Below are 27,920 nucleotides of genomic sequence, written 5' to 3'. Positions count from 1 at the left end.
TTGTTCCCTGGAACATTAAGCTGCCAGTTCTGTCCCTCCCTTAGCCATGTTTCAGTTATGGCTATAATATCCCAGTCCCACGTATCTATCTCTGCCCTGAGTTCATCAGCCTTGTAAGAAGTCTCACAACACCAGGTTAAAGTCCAACAGGTTTATTTGGTAGCAAATACCATAAGCTTTCGGAGCAATGCTCCTTCGTCAGACGGAGTGGTCTCTGTTCTCAAACAGGGCACAGACACAGAAATCAAATTACAGAATACTGATTAGAATGCAAATCTCTACAGCCAGCCAGGTCTTAAATGGCTGTAGAGATTTGCATTCTAATCAGTATTCTGTAATTTGATTTCTGTGTCTGTGCCCTGTTTGAGAACAGAGACCACTCCATCTGACGAAGGAGCATTGCTCCGAAAGCTTATGGTATTTGCTACCAAATAAACCTGTTGGACTTTAACCTGGTGTTGTGAGACTTCTTACTGTGCTTACCCCAGTCCAACGCCGGCATCTCCACTTCATCAGCCTTACCAGTCAGCCCTCTTGCATTGAAATAGATGCAATTTAATCCAACAAGTTTACCCAACTCCCCGCCGTGCTCCTGCCCATCATGTCTATTTAGCTTGCCGTTCCTGAGTACTGCATCTCCTTTCAGCCCCTCATTTGCTTCCCAGTTGCAAGGATCCCACCCCTCCTGCCAGTTTTGTATAGGTTGAGATGCCAGAGATTCACCCAGTCCTGGTATTCTTACATAATAATAATTATGGTATTGTGTCTACTGAGGTACACAGATACTTATAAAACAACTAATTTCAATATAAAATTTTTATTTCCCTCTCCATGCTGAATATAGACATTTCTGGCAAAAAAATTAAGACATCAAATAATTATTTCTAAGAAATTTAAGAATAAGACTATAATAATTTTATCAAAGTTTTAACAACTTCATAGGTTAACATTTTATAATTTGATAATTATTTGCTTTAATGATTTGACATAATGGAAACTCATGTTTTATTTGTGATATGTACCCAAACCAAAGTCAAACAAAGTCTGACCTTATCTTCAAATAAATCTCTTGGTTACTTCATAACTTAAGAGGGGAAAGGTCAACGTGCTAAATATTTGTACTTTACAGATGGAACAGCCATGCTAGTAATACAAGTCTTTCCTGGCAGAGAAACCAAGTCACCAGATATTGTAAAAGTGTCTATATTTTTTGGGAAGGAACACTCATTTCATATTATCCTTGAACATTAAGTGTGAACAAAATCCTGCCAGAAAATCGGTCTTGAAAGATGTCATTTTTGATGCCAGGCCCATTTATTTTACATTGAATACTGACTTCACTGTCCTTTTCCAGATTCTCGTATTGCATGGCCACCAGTGGGACTGAATAATTTACCTAGAATTATTAAAAGACAAAAATCATTAATGTTTCACCTCTTAAATATACAAGATCTGACTTTGACATTCTAATCACCCTTCTTGCCAATAATATAGGATTAGTAAGAAAATCAGAAAATATATTCCAATGCTTTTATCAAAGGTGGTGAATTTAAAAAAAGATTTAAAATCTGATGCTGTCACTAACCATATGAATATATATTTTATATATATGACTTTGCACTGATTCTTGCTTGTTCATCCATGGGATGTGTTTGTTGCTCCAAAGCACTTGCTGAACTGCTGTTGAGAAAGTGCTGGTAAGTCACCTTCTGACACTGTTGCAGTCCATGTGATGGAGGTAAACCCCATAGGACAGGACTTTACACTCCTATTGGCATTGTGGGGTTTCAGCGACAGGAGTGGAAAATATCGCAACAAGTGCAAAGTCATGTTTCCATTGACGTAAATGCTTGGCGCGATTGTCCCCTTAATTGTCAGTGAGGGGACGTGTTTCCTGATGATCAATGTCGGGAACATCATTATAATAAATGCACATATCATTATAATAAATTCACATATTATAATAAATTCACATATCATTATCAGGCCCATACGCCGGAATCCATCCCCCCAACCCCAAAATCAGCGGCGTGACAGCAGAACGGCGTGCATCATGACTGGTCCCCAAAGGCATGAACCTGCCAAACAGACCTCCCAGGGGAGCTCAGATGCTCCTCAGCAGGGGAGCAGGTCATGCCCAGGCACTGCCTGTGAATCCACGGGCACCCCTAGCACTGCCCAGGTACCCCAGGCACAGCCCAGGGACTGTCGGGGGTGCCCAGGCAGTGCCTGAACAGTGTCCAGTGGGGTGCCCACAGTTCCAGGGGAATGTTGGGGGGGGGGGTTGCTGTGCACTGATGTGGCCTTTAAAAATGGCATCCGATCCTCTCATTTCTAAGTTTCTGGCAGGGTGGGTGAATCAGAAGCTGCCGTGCCATCGATACGTCTGTGTGCTGCACAATATGGTGGAGAAAGCCACCATTGCCTTCGGCAGCTTCAATGTCGCTTTTCCCGCCCACCATCCGCCCTTGCCAATTTCCGGGAAAATCTCACCCATTATGTTATTAGTTAGAAAGTCCCAGGATTTTTACCGAGGAATAACGAAAGAATGGCGATAAAGTTCCAGGTCAGAATGGTGTGTGACTTGGATGAGAACTTGCAAGTGATGGTGTTCCCATGCACCTTCTACCCTGTCCTTCTGGGTAATAGAGGTTGTGAGTTTGAGGGGTGCTGTCGAAGCAGCCTTAGTGCTAGTGAACAGTGAATCGTATTGATGGTCCACACTGAAGCTTGGTGCACCAATAGTGGATAGATTTGATTTGATTTTGATTTGATTTATTATTGTCACATGTATTAACATACAGTGAAAAGTATCGTTTCTTGCGCGCTATACAGACAAAACATACCATTCATAGAGAAGGAAACGCGAGAGTGCAGAATGTAGTGTTACAGTCATAGCTAGGGTGTAGAGAAAGATCAACTTAATGCAAGGTAAATCCATTCAAAAGTCTGACAGCAGCAGGGAAGAAACTGTTCTTGAGTCAGTTGGTACTTGACCTCAGACTTTTGTATCATTTTCCCAAAGGAAGAAGGTGGAGGAGAGAATGTCCGGGATGCATGGGGTCCGTGATTATGCTGGCTGCTTTGCCGAGGCAGCGGGAAGTGTAGACAGAGTCAATGGATGGGAGGCTGGTTTGCGTGATGGATTGGGCTACATTTACGACCTTTTGTAGTTCCTGGCGGTCTTGGGCAGAGCAGGAGCCATACCAAGCTGCGATACAACCAGAAAGAATCCTTTCTATGGTGCATCTGTAAAAGTTGGTGAAGTCGTAGCTGACATGCCAAATTTCCTTAGTCTTCTGACAACATAGAGGCGTTGGTGAGCTTTCTTAACTATAGTGTCAGTATGGAGGGACCAGGACAGGTTGTTGGGTGATCTGGACACCTAAAAACCTGAAGCTCTCAACCCTTTCTACTTCATCCCCATTGATGTAGACAGGGGCCTTTCTCCTTTACGCTTCCTGAAGTCAATGACAATCTCCTTCATTTTACTGACATTGAGGGAGAGATTATTGTTGCCGCCACCAGTTCACCAGATTCTCTATCTCATTCCTGTACTCTGTCTCGTCATTGTTTGAGATTCGACCCACAATGGTGGTGTCGTCAGCAAACTTGAAAATCGAATTGGAGGGGAATTTGGCCGCACAGTCATAGATGTATAAGGAGTATAGTAGGGGGCTGAGAACACAGCCTTGTGGGGCACCAGTGTTGAGGATGATCGTGGAGGAGGTGTTGTTCCTATCCTTACTGATTGTGGTCTGTGAGTTCGGAAGTTCAGGCTCCAGTCGCAGAGGGAGGTGCCGAGGCCCAGGCCACGGAGTTTGGAGATGAGTTTCATGGGAATAATAATGAGTTTCGTGTTGAAGGCTGAGCTGTAGTCAATAAGTAGGAGTCTGACATAGGTGTCCTTGTTATCTAGGTGTTCCAGGGTTGAGTGCAGGGTCAGGGAAATGGTGTCTGCTGTGGACCTGTTGCGGCGGTAGGCAAACTGTAGTGGATCCATGTAGTCCGGGAGACTGGAATTGATTCGTGGCATGACTAACCTTTCAAAGCACTTCATAATGATGGATGTCAGAGCCACCGGCCGATAGTCATTAAGGCACACTGCTTGGTTTTTCTTAGGTACCTGGATGATGGTCGTCTTCTTGAAGCAGACAGGGGCCTCAGATTGTTGTAAAGAGAGGTTGAAGATGTCTGTGAATACCTCCGCCAGCTGATCCGCGCAGGAGCGCACATCCGGGTACCCCATCCGGGCCAGTTGCTTTCCGTGGGTTGACCTTCAAGAAAGCTGCTCTGACACCTGCAACGGTGACCCCAGATACAGGTTCATCCAGGGCTTCCAGGGTGGAGGGCATGCTCTCGCTGACCTCTTGCTCAAAACAGGCATAGAATGCATTGAGCTCATCAGGAAGGGGTGCATTGGAGCCGGCGATTTTACATGCCTTCATCTTGTAGCCTGTTATGTCTTGCAGACCATGCCATAGTCAGCGGGGGTCGGTGTGGCCAGCCTGGGACTCTAGCTTGGTCCGGTATTGTCTTTTGGCATCTTTGATGGATCTCCTTAGATCGTATCTGACTTTCTTGTATAAGTCAATGTCACCTGACTTGAACGCCTCAGACCTGGACTTCAGCAAGCAGTAGATATCCCTGTTCATCCATGGTTTCCAGTTGGGGAACACACGGATTTACTTCTTTGGCACACAGTCTTCTACACACTTACTAATGAAGTCAGTTACTGTAGTGGCGAACTCGTTCAGGCTCGTCGCAGAGTTTTTAAATACTGACCAGTCCACTGACTCCAAGCAGCCCCGTAGGAGATCAGCTGATTCCTCAGACCAACATTGCATGACTCTCCTTGATGGATTCTCCCGCTTCAGTTTTTGCTTGTAAGCCAGGAGCAGGAGCACAGCTTGAGGTCTGATTTGCCAAAGTGTGGATGGGCGATAGAGCGGTCGGCATGTTTGATATTTGTGTCGCAGTGGTCTAGGATGTTTGGGCCTCTGGTGGAGCAGGAGACGTGTTGGTGGTAACTTGGTAGTACGCTCTTGAGCTTGGCCTGATTGAAGTCCCCGGCCATGATGAACAAGGCCTTGGGATGTTTCGTCTCAAAGCTATTCGTAGTGGTGCATATTCCGTCCAGCATGATCTTCACGTCCACATGGGGTGGGATGTAAACTGCCATCAGGATAACGGAGTTGAACTCCCACGGGAGTTCAAGATGAATGGTTGGGATGTCAATCAAGTGGACTGCTTTGCCCTGAATGGCATTGAAATTTCTTGGTTGTTGTTAGGCGTTGTACTCCACCAGGAAAGTGGAACATAGGAGTTAGGAGCAGGAGTAGGTCATTTAGCCCTTCATGCTTGCTCTGCCATTTGAGAAGATCAGTGCTGATCTGATTGTATCTCAACTCCACTTTCCTGCTCCCCATTAATCTCAACTCCCTCGTCTATCAAAAATCTAACTCAGACTTGAATAAGTTCAACGGCCTCCAGTGTTTTCTGAGGAAGAGAATTCCACATATAAATGACCCACAGAGAGAAATAATTTCTCCTCACCTGTCTTCTATGATTTAATACAGTATGAAAAGTAATTGGCCATTTTATTTAAGTTTTGACAGGTTTACAGATTGCAATAATGTGAGTATCACCTTTAAATTGACTCAAAAGTGCCACTCAACAATGAGAAATCTTTACTTTTACTAGTAGTCCGCATTGTTTGAAATACTGGTAACAGAATACATTCACTCATCAGGGTATTTTCTTCATAGAATCATAGAATGGTTGCAACACAGAGAGGCCATTCCTCACAGCATATCCATGTTGGCTCTTTACTCCTTATTCTGAGACTGTGACCCATAGTTTTAGACTCTCCAACCGAGGGAAACTGCCTTTCAGGCCACTCAAAACACTCAAAAAATCTGATGTTTCAATGTAATCAATTTTCACTCTTTTAAACTCCATTGGATAACGCCCTCATCACATGAATCGATTTTGTGAGATTTTGGCATGCTGCCTCTAGTGCTAGTAATTCCTCCCTTTGGTAAAGGGACCAAACTGTACATTATATTCTGTGTGTGGTCTCACTAAGACCCAACATTATTAAATTAAGACTTATTTACTCCAATCCCTTCATAATAAAGGTCAATATGCCTGAAAGGTCATTCTTCACCAAAGCCCCTAGCATTGGGAGAAAGAAGGAAAATCAACATGGCAGTAAATATTATGATAAATCCCTCATTTCAAATAAAAATCAAAAGAACATTGAAAAGTTAGCAGCTGAATTGGGAAGATTTTAACCTACTTACATGTGTCAGTTTTCCATAATAAGGAAAGTATGAGAGATCAAAGGTTCCGTTATTTGGATAGAAGTGAACGATAGCATTGTTCTTTTCTTTCTGGAAGGAACGAGAGCATATTTACATTAATTTAACAGTATTATTTCAGCAATATTTTCAAGAGTACTGATCAAAGAAGACTTTCTTTGCTGAAAGTCTAGTGGAGACAAAATATAGCAATCATTTTTTAGTAAAGAAGTATCATGAACTAAAAGCACTATGTTCTCTAATAGCTCATAACACTGGAATCTTTGAAGAACTCCAAACTAAAAACGTTAATTTATTAGTCACAAGTAGGTTGGCATTCACACTACAATGAAATTACTGTGAAAATCTCCTAGTCGCCACACTCCAGCACCTGTTTGGGTACACTGAGGGAGAATTTAGCACGGCCAATTCACCTAACCAGCGTGTCTTTGGACTGTGAGAGGAAACCAGAGAACCCGGAGGAAACCCACGCAGACACAGGGAAAACGTGCAAACTCCACACAGACAGTGACCCAAGCCAGGAATCAAACCCGGGCAGCAGTGCTAACCACTGTGCCACTGTGTCGCCCCACGTGTTCTACTAACTAGGTGTTCTATTATCCTTCTCAATTGATGTTTAAACTACACTACCATATAGATCAGCCATGATCTAATTGAATAGCATAACCAGTTTGAGGAGCTGAAGGGATCTAACAGCAAATTGGGTCTAATTTCTCTGGAGTTCAGAAGAATGAATGGCGATCTCATTGAAACACACAAGATTCTGAAGGAATTGACAGGGTAAATGCTCAGAGATCGTTCAGGGTATCTAAAGCACAAGGGCGGAATTCAGGATAAGGGGGCTGATCATTTAGAACTAGGACGAGGGGAAATTATTTCATTCAAACGGTTGTGAATCTTTGGAATTCTCTCCCCTAGAGGGTAGTGGATGCTCCATTGCTGAATACATTTAAGGCTGGGACAGACAGATTTTTAATCTCTCAGGGAATCAAGGAATAAGGGCTACGGGCAGGGAAATTGAGTTGAAGCCAAGATCAGCCTCGATCATAATGAATAGCGGAGCAGGCTCGATGGATATATGGACCACTCCTGCTTCCATTTCTTGAGTTTTTGAGTTCTTGTTCTTAAATGGCTTACTCCTGTTCCTATGTTCCACTAGATTCAATGGTTATGTTTCTCCAATTCTCAGCAGATTGATGGATAGACATAATTGCTTCTGGTTAGACTCTACGGGACATTTCTATTGTATATAGAAGTTATACATTCTACACAATGTAAAACGAATAGGTAGAACTCTAATATGTTTCAGTGTTTGGCTTGTAATATTGGGGTTTTTTAGATGCTAATTAATTTTTGCTTGAAATGGATTGCAATTGAGGTTGATAAGTAATGAGTATCTTTTGAAATTAACAGTCTGTAAGGACAGCTATTTTGTGAATGTTAGCTTTCAGATGGTGGGGAATTAAATTACTTGAGCAACCATCACAGAAAAATGTGTTAACAGCTGCTTACCACTTGAACACTAGGATATCTTTAAAGTACTTGAATTAATTTCATTTGTCTAAACTATTAAACAAATCCCTAACCAAAAATAAAGAACATCTTTTGGATAGATGATTTGATTTGAGAAGCATTTAACAGTCTACCCCAGTCAACCTTCACACATGAGAAGAGGCATTAAAAAGAAATAAATAGTGAGGCATCAGGGCGATACGGGCTTTGAAATTTCCCTGGGTTCCTGCCCTAACTTCTGCAGAATCTACAGCAAAACAGCTAAAAATGATTGTTTCCACCAGTCTCCTGGCAGGCTTACACCGATGTGGAGAGGCAGAGTTTCGCAGCTGGTCTGCGTCCTGAGCGCAAGTTGAGAATATGGACTCTATCTTGATTTCCAGGCTGCGGCGTTTGCTGTAGAGTTGGTGTATGAGGTGGTTGAGGAGGTTGAGAGAGGTGCGACGGCAAAGTCTCTCAGCTTACACCGAGACATTAGGTGAACCCCCATGCAATTTTCAATCCACTGGTGTCAGAAAAGTCCAGCTGTCAGTTGCGTATTGGCAAGTTGCTCAAACTGAGTGAGTAGCCTGTTCCTGAGGGTTCCTGAGTAGAATTTTCCAACTCACAAGGAAGTTCTTAAAGCTTCACTAGCTGCACACTAATATAGTGATCTCAAAGAAGCCAGCAGATGAGGGAGGCACAACTAATCCATTCTTCAATGCAGGGGTAAAAAAGAGTTTCTCAGGTGTTCATCAAATTCAATAAACTTGTAAATGTGAATACTTTTCCATTTTGGGCACTTTACTGCCACCACCATGCATTCCCACTCAGGCATGGAACAGCCACTTTCAGAGTAGCTATTTCCTTCAAACTGCCCTAGCAATGCGCCCTAAACACAAACTAGATCACTCACAGGTCGGAATTTTTCCACATCTCATACAGCCCTTCCTAGTTAGTCTGACCATTTCTTGTCTGTTTGGACATTTCTGTGCTATAGGACCATGCCTACTTGGCTCTGAGTTGAGTCTGACCAAACTAATATAGAATCATAGAAATCCTACAGTGCAGAAAGAGGCCATTCAGCCCATCGAGTTTGACCGACAACAATCCCACCCAGGCCTTATCCCCATAGCCCTGCTGATCCCCCTGACACTAAGGGGCAATTTAGCATGGCCAATTCACCTAACTGGCAGATCTTTGGGAGGAAACCGGAGAACCCGGGGGAAACCCATGCAGACATGGGGAGAACATGCAAACTCCACATAGTCTGTCACGCGAGGTCAGAATTGAACCCAGGTCCCTGGCTCTGTGAGGCAGCAGCGCTAACCATTGTGCCACTGTGCCATCCAATCTCATTATATCTCACAAGCAATGTCAGGATGTATCCAAATAACCTGTGTTGCATTCAAACCCAGTTTGTAGAGTATAAGGACAGTGTGCTAAACTGTTACATCAGCTCGTCCCCTCAGAACAAATGGAAGATTGTAAATAAAGCTCATGTTCTTTAGTTCAATTAATGCAACAAAAGAAGACGCAAAGCACAACATGCAAGATTTATGAAGGACTCAAAGTCGAACCCAGCTACAGCACGTCAATGGGCTATATATCAAAGTGTTCAACACTTTGGAATTTGTCCCAGTTGGGGAAAATACTTAAAAAATAGTTTTCCTCAGAACAGTACATCCATTTAAAAATAGCAACATGCTGTATTTTACCCACCGAGGCATGGGACAAGGCTGGCGCTTTCACAGCGATTGCCAGTTACTTAGAAAAATAGATAAAAGTACAACATTGAAACAAGACTGAGAACTTGTTAGTGATGAAAAGGGTTTATATCTAAAATGCTAACCATTTTTTCTTTACAGACAGTTCGGGAAGTTGGTCAATTCCTTCTTCGGATTGGGAAGAGATTTCCATTTGGAAAACAAATGAACTTTCTGCAGCTAGTTTTTTTTTTGGTGAGTTGATCATTTTAAATATGATCGTATTGACTGGATGGGCCAAATAGCCTCTGTGCTCCAAAGACTCTCCATCTTCACTAATGAACAATGTAGTAACGGTTCAAAGGATTAATCCACTTATAGAGAAAACATTCAAAGGTTAATGCTCTGTTTCCACAAAGCATTGTTACCTGAAGCACAAGATTAGGTACGCATGCTGCATTTACATTCACTGTGATAACTTAAACCTAGGTAGATGCAACTTTGTAAGTTATCAAATATAGATAAGTGATGACTGTGGCAGTGGGTTAGTGCACTGTCCACTGGTACATTGGCTCAAATCAGATCTAAACTGTTGAGCTAAAGAATCCCTTTTCTCCTTGATGGCTACAAGAGTCCTATTTGCAATAAATTTTGTCTCCATCTAGTCCTTAGAAAATGAGATTCAAGGAATGCATTTTATTCAAATTCAATATCAATTGACATCACTATTTGAATAACCTAGCAGATTAATAATTAAGTCAGCACGATGTGTAATATTTTTAAGCATCATCCAAGTGTTAACCAGTGTTAATTCAAAGCTAGCCATTGTATTCTGACTCGAGGTTAGACTATTCCAACACAAGATTTAGTTCAGACATGGATGCCACTCACCTTGAATTCGCAGGTCACATGTGGTGTGACTCCTTTACCAGGCAGGTAACCAATTATCTATAGAAGGAAGCAAATATCACCACAATGCTCATGAATATTTATTTTATATAAACAAGGGAATAAGAATGAGAACTTCCTCTGTAGGCCACATCTTCGTTAATGCAAAATTAAAGACTCGTTAAAACATTTGATCCAATTCAAAAAGATCTTCATGCTAAATGAATACAAAATGATTTAAAAGGAGCAATTTAGTTTAAGTCTCTGGACCTAAAGAGCACTATGATACAGGTTTACATCCATTATTCATCACGTTGTAATCTCAACACAGATCCTGAATGATGGCATTTCCTGACAGTGGGGCAGAAAATAAGCCAGCCAAAGACTTGGCAATAATATCCTGCATCTATAATGGCCAGTTATAGTGTGGCAGTGGCAAGATACTGTGGCAGGTCACCTCACCTTCCCGATCATGCTGAATGATCTGAAAATAGAGTATAAATTAATTTAATAAAAACAATAAAATAAAACCAATGTTTACCATATAAAGCCTGTATTGCTGAATACATTGATCTGTGGTATTTATTATACGAAGAAGTCTCACAACACCAGGTTAAAGTCCAACAGGTTTATTTGGTATCACAAGCTTTCGGAGCGCTGCCCCTTCATCAAGTGTTGTGAGACTTCTTACTGTGCCCACCCCAATCCAACGCCGGCATCTCCACATCATTTATTATACTATACATCTCAGATATAACTGATCATCATAATGTCATAAAGGCAGAGGAAGAGGTGATAGTTGATAACAGTTGATAAAAGCATAATGGATATTATTCATATTTAGGATAGACACTTGATAAATTCTAAAGACAAGTTAGTGATGGTTAAAATGTCATTTTGCTCATTGGTAATGCTGACTCGGAATCAGAAGGGAATGGGTTCAATGCCCCATTCCCATAAAATGCACCTATCATCTAGTTCGATACCTCAGTGATTTACGAAGGGAATGATACATTGATGATATCAAATCAAAACTATGTCCTTATGGGTATGAGCAATCAAATGTACCCTTTCCAAAAAAAGTGAAAAGGTTCTCCCGATGTCCTGGCTAATATGTATCCCTCAACCTCAGCAAGTTCCGAAGCATTTCCCAAACCCATGACCGCCACCATCTAGAAGGTGCACGGGGATACCATCAGCACCAAATTCCTTATCGAGTCTCACACCATCTGACTTGGACATTTGTTCATCCTCACTCAGACAAATTCCCTACCTAACATCACCCTCATCATGTGGACTGCAGCCAATAAAGAAAGCTCACCACCGCTATCTTAGGGGCAACTAGGGACTGGTAATAAATGTCGGACTTGCCAGTGATGTTCACATTTTGAAAAATAAGTTTTTAAAAAACAATAAGACCAAACAGATTAACTGGCCATTTATTTATTGTTCGTGGGACCTTGACGTGGGCAATTTGGCTGCAGTGTTGCTTACATTACAGCAACTACGCATCAGAAGTCAATCATTGGTTGTAAGGCACCTTGAGACATCATCAGGACATGAAAGGCCTTATGTAAACATACATTCTTTCTTAATTCAATCAGCAGATGGTGTGTGTGCCAAAGGATAGCCATTTATCAGATACTAGGAAATTCCAGGGTCCTTTAACGTTCCAAGATTTATTGACACGTGCAACAAATGTCAACAAATCTTCAGTGAACACAAAACTGGCCAAACCCTGATTATAGGAGAAGAGTTAGAATATTTACAACAACAATTACTTGCATTTATACAGCACATTTAATGCCAACAAATCTCTCAAAGTGCTTCATGGAGACTTATGAAAAAGCAGGTGCCAATCCAAAGATGGAGTGATTAGGAGGAGCGGTGAAGCATCAAAGAGACGGATGGGCCTTAAAGACAGAGAGAAGTGGAGAAACAGACAAGTTTAGCAAGGGAATTTGAGAGTGTGAAACCTCGCCTATTGCTAACATGACCAACAATGGTAGGGTGAAAGAGAGCAAGGATGCGCAAGAAGTGTAAATCAGGAATGGAGATTTGGAAAGGGGGGGATTGTAAGGCTGTAAAAGGTTAGAGAGATAGGGAGGGGGCAAGTTCACAGCAAGATTTAAACACAAGTCTAAGAATTTTAAATTTTAATCATTTGAAACCAATGTAGTTTAATGAGGATAAGAGTGAAGGGCAAGCAGGACCTGATACAGACAACAGAGTTTTAAATAAGTTAAATTTAAGGAGGATGGGAGGCCCATCAAGATAGTTGAGCAGTAATAGATTCTAGAGGTGGCAAGGACTTGCATGAAGGTTTCAGTGGCAAATGAGCTGCAACAGGAACAGAGATTAATGAGTTTATGGAGATGAAAATATGCAAACTTTGTGCTAGGGAATATATGGGATCATAAGCTCAGTTTATAATCAAACAAAATGTCAAGGATCTGTTGCTGGGGTGATTAGTGAACATACTGTGTCTCATGAGCATTCACTTTCCTAATGGGTCCATTTGTGGTTACCTCATATAAATGGAAGGTAAAGTTAATTTATTAGTCACAAGTAAGGCTTACATTAACACTGCAATGTAGTTACTGTGAAATTCCCCTAGTTGCCACACTCCAATGCCTGTTTGGGACAATGCACCTAACCAGCACATCTTTCAGACTGTGGGAGGAAACCGGAGCACCCGAAGGAAACCCACGCAGACACGTGGAGAACGTGCAGACTCCACACAGACAGTGACCGAGGCTGGGAATCGAACCCAGGTCCCTGGTGCTGTGAAGCAGCAGTGCTAACCACTGTGCCACCGTGCTGCCCAGGTTAGAGTAATCACCCTTTGCTTCGATAGGGTAAGGCCTACAGAACCAAATGGACAAATGTTAACATCTGATGCAAAATGAGTGGTTAGCACTGCTGCCTCACAGCGCCAGGGACCCGGGTTCGATTCCCGGCTTGGATCACTGTCTGTGTGGAGTTTGCACGTTCTCCCCGTGTCTGTGTGGGTTTCCCCCGGGTGCTCCAGTTCCCTCCCACAATCTGAAAGATGTGACGGTTAGGTGCATTGACTGTGGCGACTAGTGGAATTTCACAGTAACTTCATTGCAGTGTTAATAGAAGCCTTACTTATGACTAATAAATAGACGTTACTTTGAATGTGCAAGGTGCACCCCCTCTCACTCACTGCTCACCCCTCCCTCAATGCTGCCGGGATAGTTTGTTGTCAAGTTGACCAGGAAAGGAATAATGGCTTTCCTGTACTCTCATTACCAGCAACATACTCGGTTCATCTTCAGGAGAATGCAGGGTTTTCCTTCCGAATATCCAAAGGTGGGATCTTCAATTCCAGAGCAGTTTTTCAGCATGGTCCGATTAAACTGACAAGCTAATCGTTCTTCACTTTCATCCATCTGTTGCATGAAGTATTGTCCAGGAGAACACAGAATGTTCTTAATAGCCTGGGTACTGTCATTGTAAGCTGGAAGGAATAAAAAGAAAGTCACAAAAAAGGCAAGACTAGTAGAGTAATAGATTGTTTTCACTTGTCTGCTTGCCAGTAACAAGTTCCAGACAGCAGCAAAACAAAATCGAGAGAGTGGTGACAAAAATGTTACTATATACAGGGTGATGAGAACATGGCACTCACCATCTCTCATTGAAATCGAGTCTCCCCGCTCTTTTTAAAAGGGGAATTGGGTAGGGTTTTTTATTCTTTCATGGGATGTGGGCGTCTCTGGCCAGGCCAGCATTTGTTGCCCATCCTTAATTGCCCTTGAGAAGGTGGAAAGTGAGCCGTCTTCCTGAACCGTAGTGTTCCCTGTGCTGTAGGTATACCAAGGCGGCCTTCACGACACACGACAGCGCAGAGTCGCTGAGCAGAGACTGATAGCCAGGTTCCGCACACATGAGGACGGCCTCAACCAGGATATTGGGTTCATGTCACACTATCTGTAACCCCCACAACTTGCCTGGATGTGCAAAATCTCACTAGCTGTCCTGTCTGGAGACAATACACATCTCTTTAACCTGTGGTTAATGCTCCCTCCACTCACATTGTCTGTACCTTTAAGACTTGATTAGCTGTAAAGACTCACATTCCAATCATTATTCATGTAAATTGAGTTTGTGTCTTTGTGCCCTGTTTGTGATCAGAACTCCCACCCACCTGACGAAGGAATAGCCTGTTCCGAAAGCTAGTGGCTTTTGCTACCAAATAAACCTGTTGGACTTTAACCTGGTGTTGTTAAACTTCTTACTGTGTTTACCCCAGTCCAACGCCGGCATCTCCACATCTGGAAATGTGACAGACTAATTCAATTTAAAATAACCCAGTAGTTACTAATTCAAAGCAAAAGCTAAAACAAACGTGTTCCATGTAGTGCATCTCTGGGCATTTAAGGAACATATTTAATGGCCAGCTGATAGCTGACCTGACAATCAAAGAAGTCAGATGACCATCTGTTCAGCCTGCTTCAAAGGTTTCAATGTTTTCAATCTTAGAACCTTTTTAACAAAGCTGTGCTATTGTAAGTACTTGACTGAGTACTAAACCACACAAACGGATTCAGCTCTGTAGCGATTATTTACACAGTTTTGAAGGAGACTGATTTCTTTGTCTGGTTGACAGTTTTAAGAGCTTGTAATAACTTTATCTTTCTTTGAAGTGGTTTTTGAATACCTGTTTGTTTATTTGGCCAAGATTAAGAAGTGTTAAAAAGATTAAAGCTTTTTTCAATGTGAGCATGAATGACTGTGTCTGAGTGATAGTTTTATATCTTATAAGGGGGGGGGAATGTTTTGAAGATGATTTTGAATGTCTTATTTTAACAATTTCATAAACACTTCAAAGGTTTGCCAGTGTTATTACAGGCTCATGAATTGTGCTGATGGTAGATACTGGAAGAGTGAATATTGGAGGATACATAGCGGGTATCGAGGGGGCAAGAATGTTATGGATGGGGTATGTACGGTAGGGTCATGGGGTTTAGAGGGGCATGGGCATGGGTGGGGAGGTGAGGGCTGTGTGAGTAACTTGCAGCCCATCACTATTTCTGACTGATCTATATAATAGCATATTTACACTTTAATTAATTTAGGGATTCATTATTTAGGATTTAATCTGTACCTGTAAACTAAGACCATGTTGAGAACTGAGCTAATGTCCCAGTAGACAAAGTCAGGTCTTCTAATCTACCAATTTCAGCATTCCCCTGCTTCTGATTGCTGACTTGAGCCTATTTTAGGAGAAACTTGTGCCCCCACCTCCTCAGAATGAAAATGTGACAGGAGGACACAGCCAGGGTGGAGGTGGGATTGTGGAGCTGACCCCCATTTCCTGCCTCAGCCCCGTGGTTCCCGTTATTACAAGCTTTCTTGTTTGGCAATTTTAAAATTCAGACAATTGCTGTGTGCTTTTGGCCCTAAAGAAGAAATACGGAAACTTACGTTCAAGGAATTGATGCAGGCTTTTCACATAATGTGACCATGTGCTCTCCTCTGATGAGTTGAATGCAATCGTAAGTCCACCAAGATGTGGTCTTATCATCACTCCTAGGAAAATGGAAAGATTACGCACAGTCCAGAATTTCATCAAGCAGATCACATCAAGGTGAGATCAAACAGGCAATCTATCAGTATTTCCAACTGCTCTGTACAGTAGAATATTTATACTTTAATTTAGGATACTGTCTGTACATGTAAAATAGGCTCATTTTCCATGGGTGGTAATAATTAGCTGCTCTTGAACACTGCACATGAGAGAGAGAGAGAGAGAGAGAGACAGAGAGAGAGAGACAGCTACAGAGCTGAAAATATCCTGAAGTTGATATTTCAATGGCTGGACAACAAGTATCATGCAATTACTAATTTTACTGTGATGACTTCAGCCAGGCTAATGAGGTTGACTTCCTAGAGTATGAACTACTTGATGAGTCTTTTGACGCCTTCCATGCCCGTTGGGCACCACAGGGGCTGGGGTGTATTATCGACCCTGATAATCACCTTTTGGTTTGATGTTTTAAGTTTCCTTTCTACTTTGTTTTTGGTTCGGGCTGTTCCCCCTTTCTTTTGGGGAGCTGCCCCTGTTAATTTGTCCCTAAGTTAATTTGAGTTTGTTTACTTGGTTGGTGTTGAAAGAAATACCTGATGAGTCTTTTGACGCCTTCCGTGCCCGTTGGGCACCGCGGAGGCTGGGGAGTATTATAAACCCCGAAAATCACATTATGATTTGATGTTTTAAGTTTCCTTTGTGATTTGATTTTGTTCCGGGCTGTTCCCCCTCCTTTTGGGGAGCTGCCCCTTTTAATTTGTCCCTTAGTTAATTTGAGTTAGTTTATTTGGTTGGTATTGGAAAGAGCTACCTGATGAGTCTTAATTGATGGTTAAATCAGGGAGCCTCATGCTCCCTATTTAAAGCAGGTATGTCAGACTCCCAGCCTGCATTCAGCAGGGAGCAACTGGAGAGCTGGCTGTGTACAGATGTATGGTCTAAATAAAGTAACTTGGTGAAGGAACTTCCGCCTCTGTGGAGTTATTACATTTACGCTGTAGCTGTAATCTTTTGTGTTCCCTATGATTCAGTACTCAGTAACATGGGAGTGAATTATACATTGAGGGTGGGTTCTCTCCCTCTGTCAAGGGCAAGCCCGCCTCCCATTAATTGGTTTGCCACCAACCCCCCTTTAAATTTTCAGCCAATGGGCTTTTAATTGTTCTGAGGTGATGTTTTCACCCAGCTTAGGGGGAAGTCCCACCTCATGAAGCTGCCAGTCAGTGAGAGGCCGCAGCTTTGCAGTATCAACATGGTCACCAAGAGCAGTGGCCATAGCAGGTACTGCACCAAGGGGTATCAAGGCGGCATTCAACAATGCAGTGGGACCTATAGGTAAGAATCATAGAATATCTACAATGCAGAAGGAGGCCATTTGGCCCATCGAGCCTGCACCGACCACAATCCCACCCAGGCCCTATTCCCATAACCCCACATATATACCCTCCTAATCCCCCTGACACTAGGGTCAATTTACCATGGCCAATCAACCTAACCCGCACATCTTTGGACTGTAGGAGGAAACCGGAGCACCCGGAGGAAACCCATGCAGACATGAGGAGAATGTGCAAACTCCACATAGACAGTGACCTGAGGCTGGAATCGAACCCGGGTCCCTGGCACTGTGAGGCAGCAGTACTAACCACTGTGCCACTGTGCCGCCCACGGTATGGCCTGGCAGGTGAGGGTTGTGCGGTGGACATGCTGGTCAGGGCAGACTGCAGGGAAGGAAAACTGTGGGATGGGGCTCCAATTGGCACCGGAGGCCCAGAAAGGGGGAATCCTCCACTCCCTTTCACTGGCCAGTAGCGTTCAGGATCAAACCTGTTGGGCTGAAAGTTGAACATAGGCCTCTTCTAACATGCATTAAATTTGAGCAACAGTGGTATAAGGCCTTCAGTAGTCAATCAATGCCCACTTTTGCGGCTCAACTAGGCAAAACACCTGACGACTCCCCACCTCTGCTTGTAAAACTGTGGCAGGGTCGGGTCAGGCATGGCACAATGTCCTATTTTATTAGTCCACATATCTGCTATCCCACCTTAGCACCTAGTTCAGTAACATGGCTAGGTACCTGGATTGTTGACTCGGTCGCGATATCTTGGTGTATACGGACTGATTGTAGCCAGCATCCCATACAGGCACAGAGAAAACATTCCCGCCAGAGCGGAATACAAACAAAGGTAGAATAATAAAATAAGTGCTGCAAAGTAAGCAAAAAGATATTCCTGTCAGTAACACACACACACTGATTCATCCTTTCCAGGACACAACAGGTTACTAAACTAAATGTAAAATAGTGCAGATGCTGGAAATCTGAAATAATGCCAGAGAATGCTGGATAAACTCAGCAGGTCTGGCAGCATCAATGGAGAGAGAAACAGAGTAAGAGTCGATATTAATTCTGTTTCTCTTTCTACAGATACTACCAGACCTGTTGAGTTTATCCAGCATTTTCTGTTTTTATTGCAATAGATTAATGTCCACTTCTTCCACCATTGGTCTCTCCTTGTGGTCTCTACTTGGATTATGCATCTGTTCACACATCTCTTCCTGTCTTCCAGTTGCCATAACGACTTTGTTGAGTTTGATGAGCATCCCCCAATCTCGACAGCTGCACTGGCACTCCAATTGTTATGATCCCAGCTGAGGTTAATACTGGACAAGTCAAATCCCAGAGTGAAATCTGGCTTTTTTTTAGAAACCGCCAAGGAAAATTACTGAACAAATTCATCACAGTCTGTTCTCGAACTTCTAACGCAAAGGAATAAAATGTTTATTAAACAAGGAAAATGAACACCAGACAAAAGGGCTGGATAGATCCCCATATAAACACAAGAAGTTGCTTCAAATTCACACTATTCCTTTACCCCAGCAACATCTTTACAGACACATAAACCAGTGAAGAGTTATCAATGCCTTGACACAAAGGCTTCTCATTTTGATCGGCACAGCTGCAAAAGTTATTTTTCAGCGGTGAATACCTAAGCATTCACTTGATGCTTCTCACATATCTCTCCCGGAAACACCTAAAAACCAGTGATCCTGTTTATAAACAAACTGACTGCTTCAAATCACTTTTACAAAGACCAGCTTTACATTTACTTGTTCCCATTAACATCCTTACACAATAGAATGGCTCTTTCTTCCTGAAGGTCTGGCTGAAATCCTGAACTCACTTTGCTGGGAACTGGAGGTACAACCTGTTTTCACTTAACCATCAAAATGACCTCAGAACTGTAAGGAATTCACTAAATTAATGTCTCGAGTATCATTTTGGATGTTATGAATACCATGTGACAAAATACCCAGGTATTATGACCATTTATCTAGACATGCATATATATATTTACTCGCATATTTTTACTTGTATATTTATATATAATTATATAAAAATGTTGGGGTTGGGGATGCTCCTGATTTTTAAAAATTAATTCATGGGGTCTGGACATCACTGGCTAGGTCAGCATTTATTGCTCATTCCGAGCTGCCCTTCAAAAGGTTACAGTGAGTTGCCTTTTTGAACCGCTGCAGTCCATGTGGTGCAGGTACACCCATGGTGCTGTTAGGGAGGGCATTCCAGGATTTTGACCCAGCAACAGTGAAGGACTGGCAATATATTTCCAAGTCAGGATGATCCGTGTAGAAGAGGTGAGTTCAAAGTGGAGAGATAAGAAAATAATATGTGCCTCTATGTTGAAAGCCTGGTCCAAGGAGTTATCTAGATAGGGTAACATTAAGTAGGGAAAGAGTACCTCTATAGCAGGGTAACTGAATACAGGAGGAAAGGAGCAGCCACACCCAGCCGGAGAAAGCAAGCGTTCATGAAAATAAGTCAAAAATAACACTATATTCTGCACCCTCTTCTTTCCTTCTCCCCTATGTACTCTATGAACGGTATGCGTTATCTATATAGCACGCAAGAAACAATACTTTTCACTGTATCCTAATATATGTGACAATAATAAATGAAATCAAATCTAGTTTAAAGAGCCTGGTTAAATTGTGTGTAAATGCATTGACCAATATGCTAAAGTAGTGCCAAGCAGAATTTCAACTGCTTTGATTTGAAGTAAGTCACGGAGCTTTTTCTAGAGAATTAGGCTGGGAAATTGGCTGAAGCTAGTCCCACTCTGCTGGCGTTATTTCACTCAAGGTGTAGTGGAATCCGTGTATCCTGTGCAGAAAATAGGGGAGACTATGGCTTCGTGGTATTATCGCTCGACTATTAATCCAGAAACTCAGCTAATGTTCTAGGGACCCGAGTTTGAATCCCGCCACGGCAGATGGTGGAATTTGAATTTAATAAAAAACATCTGGAATTAAGAGTCTACTGATGACCATGAAACCATTGTCGATTGTCGGGAAAACCCATCTGGTTCGCTTATGTGCGTTAGGGAAGGAAATCTGCCATCCTTACCTGGTCTGACCTACATGTCACTCCAGAGCCACAACAATGTGGTTGATTCTCAACTGCCCTTGGGCAACTAGGGATGGGCAATAAGTGCTGGTCAGCCAGTGACGCCCATATCCCATGAATGAATAAAAAAACAGAATTTCTGCCAAATTTCTCCTGAAGTGCTTCAAGTGGAAATATATAGAAGGGACACGGAAACAGACTATGTGTCTCAAATGGCATTTACCCTCAACATGAGCAAATAGTCCCAATCACATTTCATCAACTACCGGCTAATAAAATTGCATTAATTTGAAACAAGATGTATTCGAAAGCCAAATACTTATTTGGGCCCAATGTGTTTCAGTTACTTTTGGATAAACTATTGACGTTTATGCTACAGTGACTGCACACACTTGATTTGATTTATTATTGTCACATGTATTGGGATACAGTGAAAAGTATTGTTTCTTGCGGCTATACAGACAAAGCATACCATTCATAGAGACGGAAAGGAGAGGGTGCAGAATTTAGTGTTACAATCCATAGTGTTGGAAATAAATATACAAATTATTAGACACTTCAATCCTGTAAATCTTTCAGTGAAAGGTAAACAGAAGTTTCACATTGTAAATGCCTGTACTTGTGCAGTGGGTTATTTTGAGTCATTTCTGACACTGACATGCAAGAACATTACTGAAGCTTTTATTAGACTTTTCAAACTTGTCCAGATTTTGACATGAAAAGGTCTTACATGAGACCTTCAGATGAAAGTGGGTTTAAATGGAACTTTCATTCTTCCGATTTTCATAATTTCTGGTCCTCTCTGTGTAAAAGTTGCTGGAATGTATTCAAGAGCGGCTGGATATAGCACTTAGGGTGAATGGGATCAAAGGTTATGGGGAGAAAGCAGGATCAGGATCAGCCATGATGGAGCAGGCTCGAAGGGCCAAATGGCCTCCTCCTGCTCCCACCTTCTATGTTTCAATGTTTCTCTGAATTTAATATTTTAAATCAATTAACAGACAATCTGGTTTAAAAAGTCTAATCCTAAAGCAAACTACTGCAGAGGCTAGGAATCTAAAATAAAAACAGGAAATGCTGGAAACTCTCAGAAGGCTAGGCAGCATCTGTGGAGAGAGAAACAGAGCTAACGGCTCAGGTCGTGACCTTGCAAGTGACGGAACAACCTAATCACCATTTCTGAGTCTCAAATGGACTTGGTAAAGATGTTCTAGCACTACAGCTGGAGCCATGATTTACATTCCTTAGCACAATCATAGAATCATAGAATCATAGAAACCCTACAGTGCAGAAGGAGGCCATTCGGCCCATCGAGTCTGCACCGACCACAATCCCACCCAGGCCCTACCCCCACATATTTACCTGCTAATCCCTCCAACCTACGCATAATTGATGGGAGAACATAAGAACTAGGAGCAGGAGTATGTCATCTGGCCCCTCGAGCCTGCTCTGTCAATGAATAAGATCATGGCTGATCTTTTCGTGGACTCAGCTCCACTTACCCGCCCGCTCACCATAACCTGTAATTCCTTTACTGTTCAAAAATGTATCTATCCTTCCCTTAAAAACATTTAATGAGGTAGCCTCAACTGCTTCACTGGGCAGGGAATTCCACAGATTCACAACCCTTCAGATGAAGAGGTTCTTCCTCAACTCAGTCCTAAATCTGCTCCCCCTTATTTTGAGGCTATGCCCCCTAGTTTTAATTTCACGCGCCAGTGGAAACAACTTCCCTGCTTCTATCTCCTCTATTCCCTTCATAATCTTATATGTTTCCATAAGATCCCCCCTCATTCTTCTAAATTCCAATGAGTATAGCCCCAGCCTACTTAGCCTCTCCTCATAAGCCAACCCTCTCAACTCCAGAATATCACCGAGTGAATCTCCTCTGCACCTCCTCCAGTGCCTGTATATCCTTTCCCAAGTAAGGAGACCAAAACTGTACACAGTACTCCAGGTGTGGCCTCACCAGCACCTTATACAGCTGCAACATAACCTCCCTCTTTTTAAACTCCATCCAAAGATGTGCGGGTTAGGTTGATTGGCCATGCTAAAATTGCCCCTTAGTGTCCTGGGATGCGTAGGTTACAGGGATTAACGGGCAAATATGTAGGGATATGGGGGTAGGGCCTGGGTGGGATTGTGGTTGGTGCAGACTCGATGGGCCAAATGGCCTCCTTCTGCACTGTAGGGTTTCTATGATTCTATTCTATGACTCTAAGGGGCAATTTGTAACCCGGCCAATCAACCTAACCCGCACATCTTTGGACTGTGGGAGGAAACCGGAGCACCCGGAGGAAACCCACGCAGACACGAGGAGAATGTGCAAACTCCACACAGACAGTGACCCGAGCCAGGAATCGAACCCAGGACCCTAGAGCTGTGAAGCAGCAGTGCTAACCACTGTGCTACTGTGCCGCCCCTGGAATCTTCTGGAAACAATCTGGAAACTTCTGAGATTTACAGCTTTGGAGCAAACAAATCCCATTCCTGGCGAAAGAATTTACAAGTCAGAACAAATATAAATTTTCAAATGTGGTTCCATGACCAAATTCTATGAGATGCATGTATATAATGTAAAGAAAGATTTTTCTAATGACTCGATCAATTTTATTAAACAGGTGGATGCTATGAGTTAAAAGACAATAAGTGACAATCATTTCCTACATTTTTGCTGTTTTTTGCTGATATTTCCTATGCTGTATCCTCCTTCAGGTATCCTGCCCTCAGAGCGTGTTGGTGATCATGGACTTCCATTGACTTCTCAGTGCTTATGCTTGACAAGGTACTGTGGTGATTTGCAATGCCTTCTACAGTATGGCTGACCAGAAGACTCACCCAGTCTTACCGCCTGCCATCAGGCATATTGGAAGGATTTATAGGCTGAAAATCAATCCATTTGACAATGTTATGAATGCACCATCAAGTCCTGAAGTGGGACTTGAACCCAGAGTGTCTAGCCCAGAGATGGGGATACAAGTCACTGCCACAAGGCCTCCTTTCATATTGTATAAAGATTATGAATTAATCTTTTTTTTTGAGATGGTTATAATGGGTGGCACAGTGGCACACTGCTGCCTCACAGCGCCAGGGACCCAGGTTCAATTCCTGCCTTGTGTCACTGTCTGTGTGGAGTTTGCACATTCTCCCCGTGTCTGCATGGGCTTCCTCCGGGTGCTCCGGTTTCCTCCCACAGTCTCAAAGTCGTACTGGTTAAGTGCATTGACCCAAGCAGGTGCCAGAGTGTGGTGACTGGGGAATTTCACAGTACTTTCACAATACTTTCACAATACTTCATCGCAGTATTAATATTAAGCCAAGCTTGTGACTAATAAATAAACTTTACTTTACTTTTGTAGAACTCCACAAAGAATTTTAACACACATGATATGCACACACAAGCACAGTTGCAGGGGCTATCACTATGACCCCTCCTAATAGTTTGACAAAAATACACTACTGACGTATGAATTAATCTGTATTAATTAGTGTATAGTGTCATTTGTAAAATGTTTTCATAACTGAATGCTGCTTGAGCACAGAGTTTCTATTGTATTTTGGGTGTGGACATCATGTAACACTAGCACTCGTCTAATAATTAGCATTTTCTTTCATTCTTTAACCCTTATTTTCGCTTTTATTAATCAAAATAGTCTTCAAAATCAAAATTCAATCCCCGACATGGACCAGAAAACAGCTGTAAATCCATTGCTTAGAGATACATGAAGTGACTATTTGACTATCTTCTGACTGGCCTTACTTTTTTGTGAATATCTGCCACTGTAAACCAGCATCAAACGTACAGTTAGTTTTACTCACACCAACTCCTGGATGTTCTTCCCAAGAATTCTCTCTTTTCCGGGTTCCACAGAAAAACTTTAAAATTTTGCATTTTTTCATCCCAGGATTTGCTGTGTTTGCTTTCCTTCACTTCAGTGCCTGTTGCCACTTGTTCTTTATCGTCCCCTTTCTCCCCAGCCAGGTTTGCCTGAATCAGTGGGAGACGGGATACCAATGGTAAGTTTAGTTTCATCTCATAGTGGTAGAACGCTGCTTTAGTATCAGTCTGCAAAAGGCCGGATGTCCAGCAATGTCCCACAGCAGATTATTCCCTGCCAGGATATTCTTTGATATTGTCTGATCAGTCATTCAGCAGCTACATGGAAAACTTCCTAATTACTGTGAGGTTATACAAGGCTGGGCAGCACGGTGGCACAGTGGTTAGCACTGCTACCTCATAGTGCCAGGGGTTCAATTCCCGGTTCGGGTCATTGTCTGTGCGGAGTTCTCCCCGTGTCTGCGTGGATTTCCTCCGGGTGCTCTGGTTTTCTCCCACAGTCCAAAAGACATGCTGGTTAGGTGCATTGGCCATGCTAAATTCTCCCTCAGTGTACCCGAACAGGCACTGGAGTGTGGCCACTAGGGGATTTTCACAGTAACATCATTGCAGTGTTTCTCTGGGTGCTCTGGTTTCCTCCCACAGTCCAAAGATGTGCGGGTTAGGTTGATTAGACATACTAAATTAACCCTTAGTGTCCCGAGATGTGATAGGTAGAGGGATTAGCAGGGTAATTAAGCGGGAATAGGGCCTGGGTGGAATTATTATTGGTGCAGACTCGATGGGCCGAATGGCCTCCTTCTGCACTGTAGGGTTTCTATGGTTTCCATGATTAATATAAGCCTACTTGTGACACTAATAAATAAACTTAAACTTTAAGACATAGCACTTGAAAATCATACCCTTTAGAGACTGCCTGCTTAACTGAAGAACATTTCTTTGTGAAGACAAATAATATATTTTCATGGGTTCAAAACAGATTATATTCATACAACAAACCTTTGGTTAAAAAGAACAATGAGGCATTGCTTCCTATTTAAAATGTCTCAGTGCCTATATGAAAGCGGTGCATGGTACTTTTGAACTGAAAATTCTCTTTGCAAATCATTCATTGCATGTCTTGCCATGTGTGGTTTGCGTTCAAAGGGAAACAAGTTGAAGAGTAAAAAATTGTCCTCTATGGGTAGAAATGTCACTACACATTAGCAGTTTGCCCAATGCCCTTCTCATGGTTACTCAAAGGACATGTTGGGTGAGAAATTAATTCACACAGTGCAGGCGTAACTCAATTCCCTTGGGGCAAGGCAGTACCAGGGGCTGCTAACTGCATGGCCCCCATGACATTGTTCAAATCTGAGTAAATTTAAGGAAGAGGTGGACAGATTTTGAATTAGTAAGGATTTGAAGGGCCACGGTGAATGGACAGGTAAGTGGAGCTGAGACCAAGGTGAGATCAGTCATGATCGTGTTAAATAGCGGCGCAGACGAGAGGGGCTAAATTGCCGACTCCTGCCCTAGTTCTTATGTTCTAATGCCAGCAGTGCCACTATGTGAATGAATCTTTCCCTGTTGTAACAGGTTGAAAGTGGTAGTGGTCTCCCCTCTGACACAAATAACAATGATGTGGAGATGCCGGCGTTGGACTGGAGTAAACACAGTAAGAAGTTTAACAACACCAGGTTAAAGTCCAACAGCTGTCCTGGGATGAATTGGTCCTGCCTGGTCATGCAAAAGTCGAGCGATTGCGAATTGTTAGCTGTTCAATACAAAACACAATGTTTTTTTTCCATTGACAGTCATTGCTCAGTTGGTAACACTCTGGACTCGGAGTCAGAAGTTTGTGGGTTGAACCAGAGATTTGAGCACAAAATCCACACCGACACTCCAGCAGAGTGGTGGTGTTGCACCATTGGAGATGCCATCATTTGGACGAGATATTTCACCAAGGTCCCATCTGTCATCTCGGATGGATATAAATAATCGTGTGGTACTATTTCGAAGAAGGGTTGGGGAGTTCTCCCTAGTTTCCTGATTAATACTTACCTTTTAACCAACATCACTAAAACAGCGTATCTGGTCATTATTATCACATTGCTGTTTGTGTGAGTTTGCTAATTGGCAGCCCTGCTTCCTACACTACAACAACGATCAGAAGAGTACTTCATTCATTATAGAGCACTAAGGGTGTGAAAGGCACTTTATAAATGAAAATCTTCCTCCCTTTATTGAAGTCAATGAAAAGAAAGTTGGGCGGATATAGGGTGGGCTCCTGATTTACCATTATTCATTTTGCATTCCTACCCAGGACCAATTTAACCTGCATTTTTTTAGGTGATTACATCACCAAAGTGTGACACAGCAGCAATATCAACTGTGGTGGAAGGTCAAATTTCCTGTAATGAATGCTTTTGTGTTATTCACATATCACTGAAATAAAGTGCTTCACATTGACTAATACACCAATGAGTCAATTATTCTCAGTCAACAACGCCATTATCATTGTGTCGTGCAACTACTTGGATATTAGAAGGTGAGCTAGATGGACTGTGGACATTCTTGGTTTGGTAATTGCTATGTTTCTTATTACAAGGAAGGTCTCACTGGAATATGTCAACCAGAAACTCATGTTAAAAATACTTTTGGGGATAGTTATCCTTGGCAGCCTGGAGTTTCCATATGGTTGTTTTGGCTTTTTCAGTCTAATTTGCCCAAAATTAGCAGAACGAGTGCAGAAGATGGTGAAATGTTAAGTACAAATTGCATCCAGCGTAAAAAGAGTTTCTGCAATCTTTTGTGCTAAAGTTCATCCACCCATAAAACTGACCATGCCAACGGAATGAACTGTGAGCGGCATGGTGGCACAGTGGTTAGCACTTCTGCTTCACAGCGCCAGGGACCTGAGTTCGATTCCCGGCTTGGGTCACTGTCTGTGTGGAGTTTGTACGTTCTCCCTGTGCCTGCGTGGGTTTCCTCCGGGTGGTTCGGTTTCCTCCCACAGTCTGAAAGACGTGCTGGTTAGGTGTATTGTCCATGCTAAATTCTCCCTCAGTGTACCCAAACAGGCACCGGCGTGTGGCAACTGGGGGATTTTCACAGTAACTTTGTTTGCAGTGTAAATGTAAGCAGAGTTGTGACTAATAAATGAACTTTAACTTTTACTTCCATTGGGAATTCCCACTAAATGTGCGTGGTTGGCAGGTCTCCCATGAGGCTCCAAGAATTAAGTTAGATCTTTTGGCTGCAGGAACACTAATAGGCTTGTTTTAAAAGCTTCTGAATGTAGCTTTATTTAATTTACTTTAAAAAATGCATACAGTACCCTTAGCAAGAAGTTCCATGTTTTTTAAAGTGATATTCAGTCTTTAAGATCAGGTTATGGATGAAGACACCTGGGGATCACTTCAATCCCCAAAAATGGGTGGGTTGAGATCAGTGAGGTAACATTAAATCAATCTACAGCCCACCCATCTCTGGTTTTGACGGTGCGGAAGCCAACCTGCTTCTGGGTGGTTGGGTAATTATGCGTAATAATGCGGCTAGGAGCCTCACAGTTGATCTGCTTCACATGTTTAACCAAAAAGAGACACTTCATCCCTCATCTCCATTCTATATTTTCCCAAAGCAACAGTTTGTTTGACTGAACGAGAAAGTGTGGCTCCAGCATTGACAGAGGAATCTCCGCAAACCAACCTACAGCCAA

The 27,920-nt window shown here is 42.5% G+C and overlaps 1 protein-coding gene across 1 annotated transcript in view; it reads right to left on the bottom strand.

Moving 5' to 3' along the window:
- Positions 1-801: 801 nt before the first annotated feature.
- Positions 802-27,920, bottom strand: part of atp1b4 (ATPase Na+/K+ transporting subunit beta 4) — a 52,653-nt gene continuing 25,534 nt past the window's right edge. The window contains exons 4-10 of the mRNA XM_078211843.1: positions 24,202-24,370; positions 18,037-18,165; positions 15,860-15,964; positions 13,696-13,892; positions 10,412-10,468; positions 6,306-6,395; positions 802-1,396 (exon numbers count right to left, since the gene is read on the bottom strand). Of these exons, the coding sequence (XP_078067969.1) occupies positions 1,235-1,396; positions 6,306-6,395; positions 10,412-10,468; positions 13,696-13,892; positions 15,860-15,964; positions 18,037-18,165; positions 24,202-24,370 (909 nt within the window). The 3' untranslated portion in view covers positions 802-1,234. The remainder of the gene's footprint in view (positions 1,397-6,305; positions 6,396-10,411; positions 10,469-13,695; positions 13,893-15,859; positions 15,965-18,036; positions 18,166-24,201; positions 24,371-27,920) is intronic.

The sequence above is a fragment of the Mustelus asterias genome, chromosome 4, assembly GCF_964213995.1.
Source record: "Mustelus asterias chromosome 4, sMusAst1.hap1.1, whole genome shotgun sequence".
Taxonomy (NCBI): Eukaryota; Metazoa; Chordata; class Chondrichthyes; order Carcharhiniformes; family Triakidae; genus Mustelus; species Mustelus asterias.
This window is presented reverse-complemented; position numbering and strand designations above follow the sequence as displayed.